The 16,657-nt window shown below is 36.2% G+C and overlaps 1 protein-coding gene across 2 annotated transcripts in view; it reads left to right on the top strand.

The window, feature by feature from the left end:
- The window catches only part of LOC143372246 (aquaporin AQPAn.G), an 81,686-nt gene that overhangs the window by 40,323 nt on the left and 24,706 nt on the right, over window positions 1–16,657 (top strand). For both annotated transcript variants that reach the window (XM_076818298.1, XM_076818299.1), the window contains exon 3: window positions 1,598–1,791. In XM_076818298.1, coding sequence (XP_076674413.1) covers window positions 1,598–1,791 — 194 coding nt within the window. The remainder of the gene's footprint in view (window positions 1–1,597; window positions 1,792–16,657) is intronic.

Here is a 16,657-nt window from a genome sequence, read left to right as displayed (position 1 = left end):
TTTCTGTCTCTTCACGGTGCACGAGTCACTGTGAACGGGCTTAGTTAAACAGAAAAGTCGTTTGCACAAGTGGCAGAGCACGACGGGGGGTTTCTAATGTCGGGGCTGGAAATTTTTAGCGATTGGGAGTATCGAAATCTCCCAACATCTTGTTTTCTTATCGCACACGTGCTTTTCTCGAGGGCTTTCCACTCGGAAATGTGTACCTGCCACGTCGGATTCCGCGATCGAATCGCGCTTGTTACACGATAATAGTCACGTGTAACACGGTGGAGAGGAATTTCGAGAATTATGTCCACAGTTTTATCGTTTAATTAGAATACGACTGTAATATTTGTTGAGTGTTTCTACTATCGCGACGTTGCAAAATTTAGTGATGTGTAAATGCGTGAAGGTTCTTCTTATTTAAATAGTAATACAACAAACTCTTTTACTGACGTACATTTAGAAAATAAATTATTGTCTTTTGGGTCCATTATTTTAGTTGTCAATTCTTTAATTGGCAGATGTAACAAAGATTCATGTGATTTAAAATTATATAGAAGTAGGTGTGGTGTGATATGACATAAATCCAACAAGTATATAGCAGATGTAATAAGGATAATAAAATGGGACACGTTTAATTAAATGGTGTCTAAAATATTTAAATTAATAATCCTATTACAGACATGTAATGAGTAACATAATATTATATCTATACAACTTGCATTTTACTTATAAATATTATACTTAATTAAGTCTCATACAATCAGTATTATTAATTACTAGCTTCGCTACTCGGCTTCGCTCGAAATTTAGATTCTGATTTTATTAAAGAAATTTTTTTTATTTATTTATTTTTTTGTGAAAATAGTCACATTCATCTGGATTACCTAGGCATAATGAGCTGGGATACACTCCGCGACCCCAGAGTTTACCGTTCGAAGGTTTTAAAGCGACAAGCACACAAACACTTTCTGCTTGATATATAAAGATTACGTACCTACTTGATTTTTTTTTTAGCAAACAGTGATGTGGAGTACAAAAGCCAATTGTGTCTAATTAATTCACCTACCAACTCCGGGTAGCCTTTAAACAGTGCACATCGTATCGTTGCTCATTAAATCACCACCTGACACCTCTTTAAACGCATGAATAGCATTTCGACAGATTCGTACCATAAAAAAAGCCGCGCCACCATGCATTCTGCTTACGTCTCTCGCTCCGCGAATGCCTCCTCTTTACGTCATCCCTTTGATTCCCTGGAGTTGCATAATAAAAGGAGGAAATCGCACAAAAGATTGAAAAGTAAACAGTACAAAAGCGTATTATTCAGTCGAAAGTTTTCGTCGCGTGTTTCTGTGACTGATGCACCATCTCTTTATTAAAACAACGCTCGGAACGAGCCCGGTCCACGCCAACATATTCTTTTGCGCTTCGAGCAGCACGTGAATTTTGGCGCTTCCAAAACGAGACGATTGAAAGGACGCTCTGCGTTGCCACTCTGTCGCTGCTTCTGACGCATCGTGACGGCTAGCAGCAGCGACTGAATAATTAATCCACTGGCTAACTGATTGCGTGACCACTGACACCTTGTTTCCTTCTTCCCTGTGCCCAGGTGCAAAAGACTTTGTCGGCCTCGAGGAGGTGGCAAAGGTCGAGTTCCTGGTCATGCTGTTCGCCGAGGCCCTGGGAACGTTTCTTCTGGTGCTTATCGGCTGCGCATCCTGCATCACGTGGACCCCCGGGAATCCACCCACCGTGGTGCACATCGCGTTCACCTTTGGTCTCGCTGTCGCTAGTCTGGCGCACGTAAGTCAATCGCTTCGCATTTAATCAGTGTTTTACTAGGAAGCGAGTCTCGGGACCAACCGATGGGCAGTTAAGGCCGTTTTTTGCGGGAAACGTTCTTGCCCCGCGATTTTTATTTCGGATAGATTTACTCGGCTGAAGCTCATCATTGGTCATTTTTCATGTATTCGGTTAGCATGCGTCTGCAATACTAGAAGCGAACCCAAACAACGTCTTACGTGAGAAGGATATTACTGTTAGGTACTGTAAAATCTGGAACAACGAAACACTGTTCAATCATATATTTGTTATGCAAAAAGTGTCACGTATTTAGGGGAGGTTTCGGTCTGGAGCCCCAAAAATAGGTGATTTTTAGGAATTAATTAAAGGAAAACTACTGCATATAATTTAATAGGGCTTTTTGCATTGTATTAAGGGTGTCTTAAATTATAGAAATGTATTTTTTGTTTTATAATTAATCATTGCAGACGGCGCTGGGGAGTCGTTAAAGTCAAGGCGTCAAAAAATTGATTCAATTCGGTGGGACCTTTATCCCCAAAAGTTATTACCCGATTCGACTGAAACTTTTTTTATTTTTAAGAATATACTTCTGGCTAGGCGGGATACCAGATAAAAAATGGAAAAATGACATTTTTAAGAAAATAACGACACTTGAGTTTTGAAATCACTTTTTCTCTATATTTTTCGTCCTTTCAACGCCTTTAAAAATTATAAAATATCTAATTTTTTGTAATTTATTCTGGCTTCCCTCCTAGCCAGAAGTATATTCTTTAAAATAAAAAAAGTTTCAGTCGAATCGGATAATAACTTTTGGAGATACAGGTCCCACCGTTTTGAGAACACTGTTTCGAGAAAAACGCGTTTAAAGTTTTCCGTGAGTGCCGAGTGGCCGGTTGTTGCCCATGCATTTGCCGCTACTCAAATGCCTATAAAAATTAGCAAAATGGCAGGTAAAATGCAAGAAAAATATTTTTCGGCTTTTTTCTTTTCCTATTTTTTAATTTTTAAAGTAAGTTAGACTCAATGAAAATACTTGGTTGCAGTCCCTGCGAGAGTCATAGGTGTGCAGAGTAAGCAGTAAAATTTATAAAGCAATCGGTTCGATAGATTTTGAGATTTTATCTTCACGATGTGAAAAAAATGACGTTTCGAGAAAAACGCGTTCAAAGTTTTCATCTGTAGAGGCCGAGCCTCTGTGCTCCCTACAAAATGCCTCTGTAGAAGCTAAAATAATCGGAATTTTTCCATGAAAATTTGGCAGTACATTCTTGAAAAATATTGCCAACTTTTGCAATATTGAAATTACTGAAAATATGCCACTTGCTATATAATCGAGTCGAGCTTACACTGATGGTATTTGGAGCAATGGTCCCATTGCTGCCATTTATTATTATTATTATTATTATTATTATTATTATTATTATTATTATTCAACTACTAGCTATTAACTACTCTTGGAAAAGAAACTATAATAATGTGCCCTAAATAGTGCCTACTTAAATTAAACGAAAAACTCATCAAACAAGCAACAAGAGAGTATTAAAATTACAATTACAGTCCAAGCGTTAATAACAGACAGGAACTACATAAGATTTTATAATTGCAACGAAACTTCACACATATCTAAAACACCAAAAGGTATTAAAACCATCTCAATTTAATCATTTGGGTAAATACTCTATACCTACTTTAAGAAAATATTTAAAAACAAAGATCATGTTTCTAATCAAATTAAATTAGAAACAGCATCCGAAACAAAATCTATACTTCTATATTTTCGGATACTTCATGAATTATTCTGTATTCGCGCGCACAAACGAATGTGGATTCACTTATCACTTCCTTCCACATCTGCAATGTTTAATTGAGATAGATACGCCAGAACTTGCGCAATTCCCTTAAGTCACGTTCCTACGTATGCAGCGCACGGCGGAGAACATAATTAAGAAGCCTCTTCAGCGTGCACTGCCGTTCAAAATCCTTTTTACATGCCTGAAGTGTATTCCGCGCCAGTCATTGTACACATGGGAACGATGCTTTGTTATTATGCAGCAAGCCTGTCGATCCAGAGTTAAGATGCAGTAAGTGGGGACAAAAGAATCGACGTAAGAGTAGCGCAAGAGGGAATTAGCAAAGGAAACGACTCGCGAGAATTATCGGCTGAAACGAGTGCAGAAACTGTGGAGCTGGTGGTAATGTGCTTTCGCGCAGAGACGCATGGGGAATAATTGTACTGAAATGGTGTTAGAAACACTGAACAGCGATTTTTAAAATATGGAGACACTTGGAGAATCAGAAAGTGAAGGAGAAAATTTGTGGGATTTATTATTTCACAAAGTGTCAAATCGGAAGAACCAAATCAGTTTAAAAACGGCAGGAGAAGTACCTACAGATTCCATATGATATATGTTAGAATATAATGTTTATTTATTTAAGAAAATAAAAGTTACACAGTCGATCGTCAGTATAATAATAATAAGAACTGCGTAATACTTAAACTAAAAGTAATGGAAAGAATAGTCTTTAGCGCGATGCAAGTTAACCGTTTGGAGGGTTTTCTCGGACTGAGAAGCGCAGGGGTCGAGAAGACCGTTTTCCCCTCTTTTGGGTCTCCTGTAGCGAAGGAAAGGAAAACTCACAAGTCACCGGGTCCCCAAAGTCCCTGACACTCCAACTCCAGGAAACAGTCCATCGTTGTACACATTCCAACAATATAATTTCACGAAAGATAAGCAGACTAACAAGGGGACCTTACAGCTGTACCCCCGGGGATTTTAATGAAATTTTAGGGGGTGAATCTGGGGTCCTGTGGATGACCTTCTGCAAAATATTTTATAGCAATGAGCATTGTTTATAAACAGTCGGTATTGTGCCCCTTAAAAGCAGTTCACTTTAAACGTATTTCAAGAAAGTGAGTTGGGTGAGTGCGTAGGGGTAAAGTCTACAATGGTTGGCCACTTAAGGGGAGGTTCTGGTCTAGAGCCCCAAAAAATAGGTGATATTTAGGAATTAATTAAAGGAAAACTACCATATATAATTTAATGGGACTTGTTGCATTGTATTAAGGATGTCTTATGTTATAGAAATATATTTTTTGTTTTATAATTAATCAGTGCAAACAGCCCTGGGGAGTCGTTAAAGTTAAGGCGTCAAAAAATTGATCCAAATCGGTGGGACCTGTATCTCTAAAAGTTATTATCCGATTCGACTGAAACCTTTTTTATTTTGAAGATTATTCTTTTTTCTAGGGGGGATACCAGATAAAAATGGAAAAATGACATTTTTAAGAAAATAACGACACTTGAGTTTTGAAATCACTTTTTCTCTATATTTTTCGTCCTTTCAACGCCTTTAAAAATTATAAATTTTCAACTTTTTGTATTTTTTTTAGTTCCCCCCCTAGCCAAAAGAATAATCTTCAAAATAAAATAAGTTTCAGTCGAATCGGATAATAACTTTTGAAGATACAGGTCCCACCGTTTTGAGAACACTGTTTCGAGAAAAATGCATTTGAAGTTTTACGTGAGCGCCGAGTAGCCGGTTGTGACCCATGTATTTGCCGCGACTCAAATGCCTACAACTTGGGGAATTTTACGAATTTCAACAAATCCTTTTAAACCCGTATTCCTAAAAGATTGAACATTCGAAAAATGATATAAAAAAAATCGACATTTAGACCAGAACCTCCCCTTAAAGTTTTACGTGAGCGCCGAGTAGCCGGTTGTGACCCATGTATTTGCCGCGACTCAAATGCCTATAACTTCGGGAATTTTACGAATTTCAACAAATCCTTTCAAACCCGTTTTCCTAAAAGGTTGAACATTCGAAAAATGAAATAAAAGAAAAATCGACATTTAGACCAGAACCTCCCCTTAAGTAAGAGTGTCAAATAAATATCGAATTATAAATGTAAATTTAGTAAGTTTGAAATGGAAATCAATATAAATAAGTACGAAACCCCCCTAATAATATAAAAATAAATAGAGTTTATAAAAAAAAATCAAGGGTGTATAAAAATATACAAAAAATGTGTTGACTACGAAGAAATATAGTTATTGGCATGGTCGTGACAGTAGTTGTCCGATCGGTTCGACAGTGATTGGCCGCTATTTGACATAATAGAACCTAAAAGAAAATGTTACATGATTTGGTTGAATGAAGCAAAGGAACTTTTGCATAATTCGCCGTCGTGATACTGCGGTATAAGATAAGTGAGCTGAACAATTTGCAAAAATTTCGGGAACATTCGCGCTCTCGTGTTCGGGTGCGTGTTGCGCGCGTGATAAATGGCTCACCACCTCGCATTTATCTGATTTCATTGAATGGATACAAGTAATCGTGTTCTGGACCCGTCCCATAAGAATCGAGCGCCGCCGATGCCACGAAGAGGGGGACTTCCATTCACCTTAGCAAACTGCCGTGTCAAGCGAAGTTTCACGAGCAGACTGATTCCATTACTCTCACTATCGTTCGTTCACTCGACTGCAGCAACTTCGCTTTTCGATCACTAGCAAATTGCCAATTAATTCGCTGGGCCGATAGTTCCCTAAAAATGGCCCAAATGTTTAATCGCAACAGCATTAGATAATTAATCGAACACTAATATTAAAGTTTCTTTGCTTGAATTTTGTGTCTTTTCTCTTTAAATACGTGATTTTGGTTTTCGAAAATGGGGTGGAATTTATATGAATAATTAATTACCCTTCTAAATGAACTGATTGGTAACTATATACTTGAGATAATATAAGACAGTTTCCTGTTGGGATTAAGAAATTTCTGTTATAGTTGAGAAGGAAATAATATTATTTTATCGTGTTACCATTATATGGTAAACTTTTAATCGTAGCTCTGATATTAATTTAAGCCAGTGATTCCCATGCACTAACAACACAAAAAGAATCGAGAAATCCGCAATTAAATTCAATTCAATTGAGATGGATTAATTAATATAGAATTCTTAACCACGTTTAAAATTGACATATTAGATTCTTCCTATCGCAGCATCAGAAATAGTGATAACTTTTGCCCATTATATAAAAAGCTGTTGCAAATAAAATTCCCTTTTACTTGATTATTGAAATACAATATTCTTCGTGCAACCAGTGTTCAATTACGATTTTATATGAATTTTTAAAAATGCACGATTTAAAAATATGCTTTATCTATTCTCACTGCAACTTATTTTATTAAATAACAATACGCGTGCTACGTAAATATTTCTTAAAGTAAACACTCTTTCTGATCAAGAAATTTAAAAAAAGGTGCCTTTGGACAAGTAGTGGATTCGAAAGCAAGTGAATATCTGTTACTCTTTACACTTTTCTTCCTTCGTGCGTCTTTCATTTGTTCAGAGCCATGCATTCAAATCCATTTTATGGTGAGGTAGTAGACAGTGTGAGTGAGTTCTAAGAATGTATTATTCAAAATGCATTCACAAAAAGCAACGTGCCCGAGGTACTTGAAAGGATTCGCCAGTAGAGCGGAGCGATACTATATAGGCGAAAATTTAAATTTGAATTTTCAGTTGGCCTGAGTAAAAAATTTTTGGAAAAATATTCGTGTCTGCAGGTTCCTTTCTCTCCTAAAAATGATCATATAATCATATAATATATTATATAATCATATAATCATTTTTATAAGAAAAAGGAACCTGCAGACATGAATATTTTTATATAATTATATAATATATATATTTTTATTATATAATCATATAATCATTTTTAGAAGAAAAAGGAACTTGCAGACATGAATATTTTTATATAATTATATTATATATATATATATTTATTATATAATCATATAATCATTTTTAGAAGAAAAAGGAACCTGCAGACATGATTATTTTTATATAATTATATTATATATATTTTTTTATTATATAATCATATAATCATTTTTAGAAGAAAAAGGAACCTGCAGACATGAATATTTTTATATAATTATATTATATATATATTTTTATTATATAATCATATAATCATTTTTAGGAGAAAAAGAAACCTGCAGACATGAATATTTTTATATAATTATATAATATATATATTTTTATTATATAATCATATAATCATTTTTAGAAGAAAAAGGAACCTGCAGACATGAATATTTTCATATAATTATATAATATATATATTTTTATTATATAATCATATAATCATTTTTATAAGAAAAAGGAACCTGCAGACATGAATATTTTTCCAAAAAATTTTTACAGTTGTGTTTGGTTAATCAAAAGACAACTATCCCGCACCTAGGCCAACTGAACATTCAAATTTAAACTTTCCGCTCCGCTCTATTCGACAGCCATTAACTTGACGAATAGACACTTGTGTTCTTACACAACGAAGAACTTTGGAACATTTGTGGGCGGTGTATTTTGACATTCGACTATCAATCTCTTCTAACGATCAGCAGCAATGAACATAACACTATGGATGTGTCCTAGAACATGTGTTCACACAGATCTCATTCCCATACTCAATCTCTAAAACGTTGACACGTTTCTTGGTCACCGTGTATAATACTAAAAGCAACGCGAAATCAAGCTGGCCCGGTAATTGGATAAGTGACCCTGCGCCGACGATGCAATTAAGAGATTTAATGCAATTTGAACGGTTCAAAACATTTCGATGAAATGGCCCCTCAGATTAATCGCTAAAGTTACCTGTTGGCTAAAATTACACGTGAAAAGAGATCAGATATTAATCCCGGTACCTGATTATTACTTCTTTTTTTTATTGAAATGATTTCAAACCTCCAATATCCTTCCACTACGATGCTATCTTACTCTTGCGCAAAACGAGGTCTTCGAATCGCTTTTTCATAATGAAATTCCGGTACATTACATTGCGCAATAGTTTTATCTGAACGTTTTGCGAAACAATCGTTCCTCGCGTTGCACGAAACTCGATTCCTCGCGAAGTTCATAAATTTGCTTCTATTTTCGCCGCACCGGTGTGTACGCGTGCCCGAAGGGGATGGGGGTGCCTTTCTGCCTGCAGATGAATTCATTAAATGGCACGTGAACTGTTGCAAATGAAAACGCCGAAAGGGAAACAAGGCGCGAACAGGAACATCACTAGAAACTGATGCCTTGTCCTTTCGAATTGGCAGTCTGACCTCGTGCTCAAAAGAATTTATAGCGCTCCTCCGAGGCGGGAGCTCTCAAACAACGCCGTCGATTTTATCGCGGCTGCGTAAATACCATTTAATTCAATTAAAATTTATTTCGACGACAATCTTACTGGCAGACACGGTTCGGAAAGCATTTGCCAGCAAGCAATGCCTGGCTTCTTGGAAGAATCATCCGAGGATCCTTAATTCCCGCATAACTGTTAAGGATACCCTCTGTCGAAACTTCGCGATTTAATCTCTACTTTGGCTTGGAAACGCTTCGCTAATAATAATCATTAGCACGTTGTCAGAAGAGAAATATTGGGTATAAAAGCTTGTTGACTAATGAGCAGTTCTTCTAAGAGTAATTCTTTAAGATTACTTGAAACTCGGGCCTGCCAAATTTTAATTCTTTTATAAGTACCTACACTTGATTGGTCAATTAAAAAAATGGACATTTATTTATTTATTTATTTATTTATTAATCATAAACGGGTTAAAACCCATTATATAGCAAGGATACATAACATTTTGCGTGTTGAATAAAAATAAATCTACATATATGCATACTATATCAAATTATACTAAACAATGGAGAGAAAAATGAAAAAATAGGGGTGAAGAATGAGTAATGAGAAATGAAAAATGTACAATGAAAATGGAAATGAAAATGAAAATGAGAATGAAAATGAAAATGAAAATGAAAATGAAAATGAAAATGAAAATGAAAATGAAAATGAAAATGAAAATGAAAATGGAAATGAAGGTAAGAATGAGACTGAGAATGAAAATGAGAATGAGAATGAAAATGAAAATGAAAATGAAAATGGAAATGAAGGTAAGAATGAAAATGAAAATGAAAATGAAAATGAAAATGAAAATGAAAATGAGAATGAGAATGAGAATGAAAATAGAAATACATAGAAAATAGAAATACATAGAAAATAGAAATACATAGAAAATAGAATAAAAGTAAAAAGTGAGGGTTGGAATTAAAAGTGTATACTATACTATTAAATTTAGTTTTGTCGCGTTAACGGATTACCAGTTATTTTGATCGTTCGCTCTTAGCATTCTGTGCAATTTACTCTTTAATACGTCCACAGATTCATGAAAGAAATCAACTGCATCAACATATAAGTTCGCTTGTCGTAGTAGCACATGCACATGTAATATTGGAAGAGGTGTATTCGTTAATAATTTAATCTTGAATTCCCTGCTTGCCAAATTCGTGGAATACATAGGAAATAAACACTTTTTAGAGCTACTGTATTCTTAGCGGTTCGTCATCTTTCACAAAAACTGTCCTACATTTATGACACGGCGATACAGAGGTAAATCAAACTCGCTGACCAACCATCATGCAGCGAAGTGCCAAGTGGCAAGTGCTAATAACGAATCACACACCATCGAAACATGTGGTATTAACCGAAACTTGGGTTTCTTTAAACGCGACCCAAATGGGAGAAAATTCTCCTTTGGAACACTGTTTCCCTCTCTGCTCAATGCCAAGTGTTGCAACGCATCTGAATCTGGGTACCAGTGACAACCACCGACAAATTTCACGAATCTAATTAGGCTTTTTTTTAACCCTGCTATAACTTAAGCTGATTGTGAGGTCTGGGGACATTTGAGACCGCTCTGAAGCTTAAATTTTATCAACTTCAAATTAGGTGAGTTTAGGATTAATTAAAAAAAGTTTAAAAGGATTAATTTACGTAACTAATGCTGAATATAGGAAATGGAAAGTTTGTCTGAAAGCTGTATCACGAAAAATAACCTAAATAATTTAGAAATATTCCTTCATATTCCCGGTGAAATAGTACTCACTATTATACAATATTATTCTGACCCCTATTACTGACAATTAAGTAGTAGTTAAGTGACAATACTCCTGTCCCATATTCTCCTGATTTTTAACAGAATATAATTCACACGGTCCTAAGATAATCAATAATTAACCAAAGCAAACTAAGTTATAAACAAATAAAAAAATCCACGGGGTCACTGAAAGCTACAGAAGTCCTTCCAGGTTTAAAGATCAAAGGGAGAGCACACTCCTCTTCTCTAACCACCTTCTAACTTCAATTAAAATGCAAAATAGAATTTCGAAGGGAGATTCATCTCAACGCTTGTTCATTTTCAGTGTCGCACAGTGCGGCCGAATGATAGAATTGTCGACCAAAATCTAAATTCAGTCATACCTGTCAAAATGTATTTACGAAAAATAAAATTGGTAACTAAAATTTGTAAATTTTTTTAAAGGTATTCGCTAGATATTTTTAAATAAAAAAATTACGATGCACAGTACTAGATGCAACCCTTAAAAGGAAAAAAGATTTTCTGAGAAATGTGTTATAGCTTTTGAGTAAAAAATTTCCAAAGACCACCCTCTTTTCGGCCTCCTGACTGAGCATGACCCCTTAAGGGACGGCTGTCAGTGCCTTTGATTCCCTTCGAAAATGGATCTGACGTGCCACCGTTGTCGGCGAGATGATAGAAATCGAACAGTGCCCCGATCGCGCATTGCTAAACGAGGCGTAGGTAGGCCCGCCACGTGGGACGGACGGGGTCTACGAAATCGGCGGCTCGCTGGGTGCCAGACCTGTTTCGCGCCGCGTTTAGTAACTAGACTGCCTGTCTCTTTGCGGCGATCATCACCGGAAGGCATGGACCCCGAACGATCCGGCTATGTCCTCGGGAGCACGCGCCCGCCGCGAACACGGCCGTGCCCTCGCATCCATTGACATTTCGAAAAGATCATTCAGGGCCCAGGCGCGAATCTGAATGACTGACACGGTGCTCCCCGCGAGACCTGTCATTACGAGAATTTAGGACGGAACTGGTTCACGTAACCACGGCCGCGTGTCTTGCACAATGAATGAGCCTGGAATAGTTCGTTCAAGAAAGAGGGTAAATTTAGATACGGGTGACGCAACGCGATCTAGCGTATGGAGGAGTGTATTGGAAAATTTATCTCCGGCTGGATCGAGTTTTGAGGTTTCGCGTTGGACGATCAGTTTCGTGCGAGCGGGCAAATTATTGGCCTCTCTGGCACAACGATAGCAGAAGATTGTTTGTAATAATTTAGTGATAATTGGTGATATTCAAATTTTATAATTTTGTTATAGGTTGTATATTCGAGAGTATTAATTTCGGGTTACGAATGTGGTTGATAGGTAACGTGTAACCTGGGGTTGCTGTAATTATTGGATGCCGAACTTTATGCTATTATGCACCTGTAATAGGGGTCGTCCTTAAGGGGGGATTCTCGTCTAACAGCCCCAAAAGTAACTGATATTTAAGAATTTCTTTTAAAAAACTGTTGGTCATATTGGATTAAACTCTTTTGGGATATAAGGGGGCATCTTTAAACTTGCAGAAAATATTTTTTTTATGTCGATTCTTCTTATTATTTATTAATTATTGTGGAATCTGGTCCACCTCTTCGGCGATGTAACTCCTGTTGGCGGGATGTGTAGCACCGATCACAGTCATCTGATTGCAAAAAAGATAGAAGTTTCTTAAAGTTGGATATTTTACGCTGCGATTGGTCCACTTTAAAGAAAAAAAATAAAGAATTGAAAGAATTATAGCGTTTGAAAAAAAGTAAGTTCTTTCCTTAGACAAATTTTTCATATTATTCTTTATATCGACGAAAAAAGTATTATAAATAAAAATTAAATTTAAATTTTTGGCCCAGTACCTGGAGAAATGTATGACGAATAAAACGAGCTTTATTTGAAATCGATCAGTCAATTATTTTTTGAGTTATCTGAGACGCCAACATCGTCGAAGAGATTCTACAATAATTAATAAATAATAAGAAGGATCGACATAAAAAAATATTTTCTGCAAGTTTAAAAATGCCTCCTTATATCCCAAAAGAGTTTAATGCAATATTAACAATAGTTTTTTAAGAAAAAAATCCCCTCTTAAATTACGTAAGCCTTTTGGGGGGAGACGCCTCTCGTAATATTTTTAACCAAATTTTCAGGATTAGTAACCTAAAAAACGATGTTTCCTCGCACACACGAAACCGAGTTAAATGAACTAGATAAACCTTTAAAAGAAATTTATTAACTGAAAGAAATCAAAGGGGAGAGAGGGTTGAAATGACCAAAATTATCCTTACGTAATATAAAGACAGCCCCTACAGCTGAGAAGTTTCCAAATAGTTTGGAAATTAATAGTCGTGGGAACAGAATTTATATTCTACGAAGATAACTCTAGTACTCCTGAACACATATTTTTCTTTACAATAATGAAATTCAAAGTTATAATAGTGGAGGCGCAAATAATTTAAAAATATACAATTATTTACAGTGTCTTGAATATAAACAGATTACACAGAAACCACATTTCTCAACCTATTATAGTATAACAATTTACTTCAGAATACATGGTGTCCTAATGCCTCCGGATCTGCCTAGACAGTGGAGATTTCAATGCGCGCACGAAACCTTACTCAAGTAGATATAAGTATCTTCCCAAGTGGTAACAATTGAGGGGCCCAGTGCAGCACAAGCACGTGCCACCGTTTTATAATTTTAGAGGAAAGCAAATTGACGGAAAAATTATTTTTACAGGAAACACGGTACGAAATTGTAATTATTTTAAACGCAACTTGAATTAGATGGTAAATCACAACTATTATCAAACTTCAACTGAAAAATGAATTAATTTTTTTCATTTCGCCGTATATATTGTTCATCACTATTATAATATTTATATAATATTTATCTTAATATTTTTTGTTGTTATCTTTCCATTTATTCTCACAAAGAGAACGTGTCTACCACTTATTTCTGTGTGTGCTTCGTATAAATGCTTAATAATTTCTCTGCATATCTGTTATTTCCATCTTGAAAACAATATAAGATTTGTCACATGTTCCTACGAAGCCAAGTAGCATGGGTCCCTTTTCCACTACGGAAACAAATTTTTTCTCAGCGTGAAAAAAAAGATTACTGTAAGTCCCCGTTATGAGCTCGTTTTTACCTCCCGTTGACAGCCCGGCGACTATCCCCACCATTTCTTGGAAGCCTGCGGACGAGAGTGAGAGAACCCGACAACGAGCGAGGGGAAACGAAAGAGTCGACACGGCCCTGGCCGCGCGGAATCGTGTCCGCAACCCGTTATAAGCTCGCCGCCAGCCCCGTTCTACGGACTCATAACGGGGATTTACTGTAATATGCTTCTGTTAGGTGAAACGTATATATTATTATATTAGAAGCTGGTGAAATTATACATTGCAGGGACGAATTAATAATACAAAGAAACGAACATTTATGCGTATATAAATGTGCCTGTTTCCCACCGAGCCCCTCAATTATATCTACATTGAAACTTGTAATTTATTGAACCAATTGTATTGCTCTGCTTTTTACAATCTACAAGTCAATAGGCTCTTCCCTTCTGAATATTTTCTCTGACTATTCACTTTGCTTCAAAATGATGACCCATCCACCGTCACCCGAGGAAAACAAGCTTATACATATATACAAATGAACGAACTGCTTGAGCATGAATGAATTCAATCACTCTTCCTTTATTTAGCCACTTTTCTCACTGCGAGACAGGATAAGAAATGAACAAGTGAAGCTTCGGAGTTCTCTGCGGTTAATATGTCTTTAGAGGTTAGGTGGCCGCAGTTCTCTAGTGTCCATCTGTCTGCGTTTACCCTCGCCGTACGCGGTACATTTACGAGTAAATGGAAGTGAACGGGACAGTAAGAGAAAATATTAATCAAGCTCTTTAGGAGTGGGCCGACGAACGAATGTGGTATAAATAACCGCTGCAAATTAATTGAAAGGAACAAACTCTGGGCCAGAGATGGGCAAAATGTAATCTAATTACAAATTACGATTAAACTGTAATTGTGTAATTGATTACACATTATTTTCTGTAAATGCTAATTTAGGTAGTTGACCATTTGGTTTTGTCAACTATCTAAATGAACGATTACAGAAAATAATGTGTAATCAATTACACAATTACAGTTTAATCGTAATTTGCGATTTGTAATTAGATTACATTTTGCCCAACTCTGCTCTAAGCACTCGAACATTCACAGTTTTTTTTCGAATATAATTACAAAGTAAAATAACACTATCTTCGATTACTTTTGAATTTAAATACACCGCTCCATATAATAGTACCTATCACACTACTGTTATATCACATTTCTAATCAACCAGTTACTCCAGTTCATAATCGTCACTACGAACAATAATAACCTCCTCTGTAATCTGACACGAATATTAAATAACTAACAACATTCACAGTCGTATGCACGTAACCCAAAGAAATCCATGCACCTCACAACAACACAGCAGAGTTGGGCATTAACGAAATAAAAAAATATTTATATAACGGATCAAATAAAAGTTACTTAAACGTTAGATTATTTGACGAATAAAGTTCAGTTTTTTATTCGTCGAGCGTTTCCACTTCAGGGTCGAATAAATTTTTCAACTTTAGCTTTGACCGTAACATTAACTACTTTATGCAATGTCGAATAATTTTCTGGCGGGTTCGACGCCGAATAAAGTTGAAGTTAAAGTTCCAGTTAAGCTTACTGCAACCTTACTTTTAAAACTCTTCTATGAAAATCTAAGCATTTTTACTTAGAATTTAAATTAATAATTTAAATCAGAGGCAGTAAATATTTCATCAACTCGTTCATACAAGCCTTCAATAAAAAGACAAATTATTAAAGTTGAAAAACTTATTCGGCGTTGAAGCTAAAACGTTCGGTGAATAAAACAATTAAGTTTATTCGTCGAATAAAGTTAACCCGGGCCAACTTTATTCGACACATGACGAGTAATTTTTTTAACTTTCATCCCTTATTCGAAATTGGTTTAAATACACATTTTGCACATCTCTACAACACGGCACATAAACGGGAACGATGAATTATCAACGCGCCAATGCTGTTTTAGCTCGGACACTGCGCGTAACTTGACAACCTGTGCATTCCGTTTCAACGAATTTTTGCGCGCAGCTTGTAGCGAAATGACAGATTTTACGACTAACTAGAGTTACGGCCTGTTTACGACTAGATGAAGACGAGAGAGAAGAAAAATAAAGATATTAGGTACACAAGAGTTCAGGGCCAGCGTGAGTTGTGTGGAGTGTGTGGAGACTTCCACACTTGGGATTTTCCTGTGCGTGGAATTCCACATTCGGGAATTTAGAAGGCACTTTACTGTTTTTTATTTTTTGTCTACGTAAGACTACTATTCTTTCGGCTGTTCAAATTTGAACCCTTAATTTGTACCCCCCTACTGAGCTCCACACTCGGGAAAAATCTGCTCCGCCGCACAGTGGGACAATGGGTCTAAATATACGGGCCTAGCACGGGCCTCCGAGGGTTAATATCACTTATATTAAAACAGCTTAAAGGCCGCAAATTTGCGGTTAAATTGAGCTAAAATTCATTAAAATATCTAGACCAGAACCAAATTTATAGATTTTTGATCGCCGTCGGGTCGTTTTGTCCCACTGTGCGCCGTCCCTGTAAAAGCTTAACATTAAGAAAAACCGAAGGGGAAATTGATACACTACTAGCTGACCCATTACCCGGTTTCCCCCGGGAATTATTATTGACGTGTCCAGAACAAAAATAGCTTATAATCTAATCTAGGACGTATGTAATGTATATTCAAAATTTCACCGAAATCCTTTCAGCCGTTTAGGCGTGAAAGAAGGACAAACAAACAGACAGCATTCCACTTTTATATATTAGTAA

Source organism: Andrena cerasifolii, chromosome 8 (assembly GCF_050908995.1).
Source record: "Andrena cerasifolii isolate SP2316 chromosome 8, iyAndCera1_principal, whole genome shotgun sequence".
Taxonomy (NCBI): domain Eukaryota; kingdom Metazoa; phylum Arthropoda; class Insecta; order Hymenoptera; family Andrenidae; genus Andrena; species Andrena cerasifolii.
Note: the sequence above shows the minus strand (reverse complement) of the source record. Positions and strands in the feature narration are given on the sequence as shown.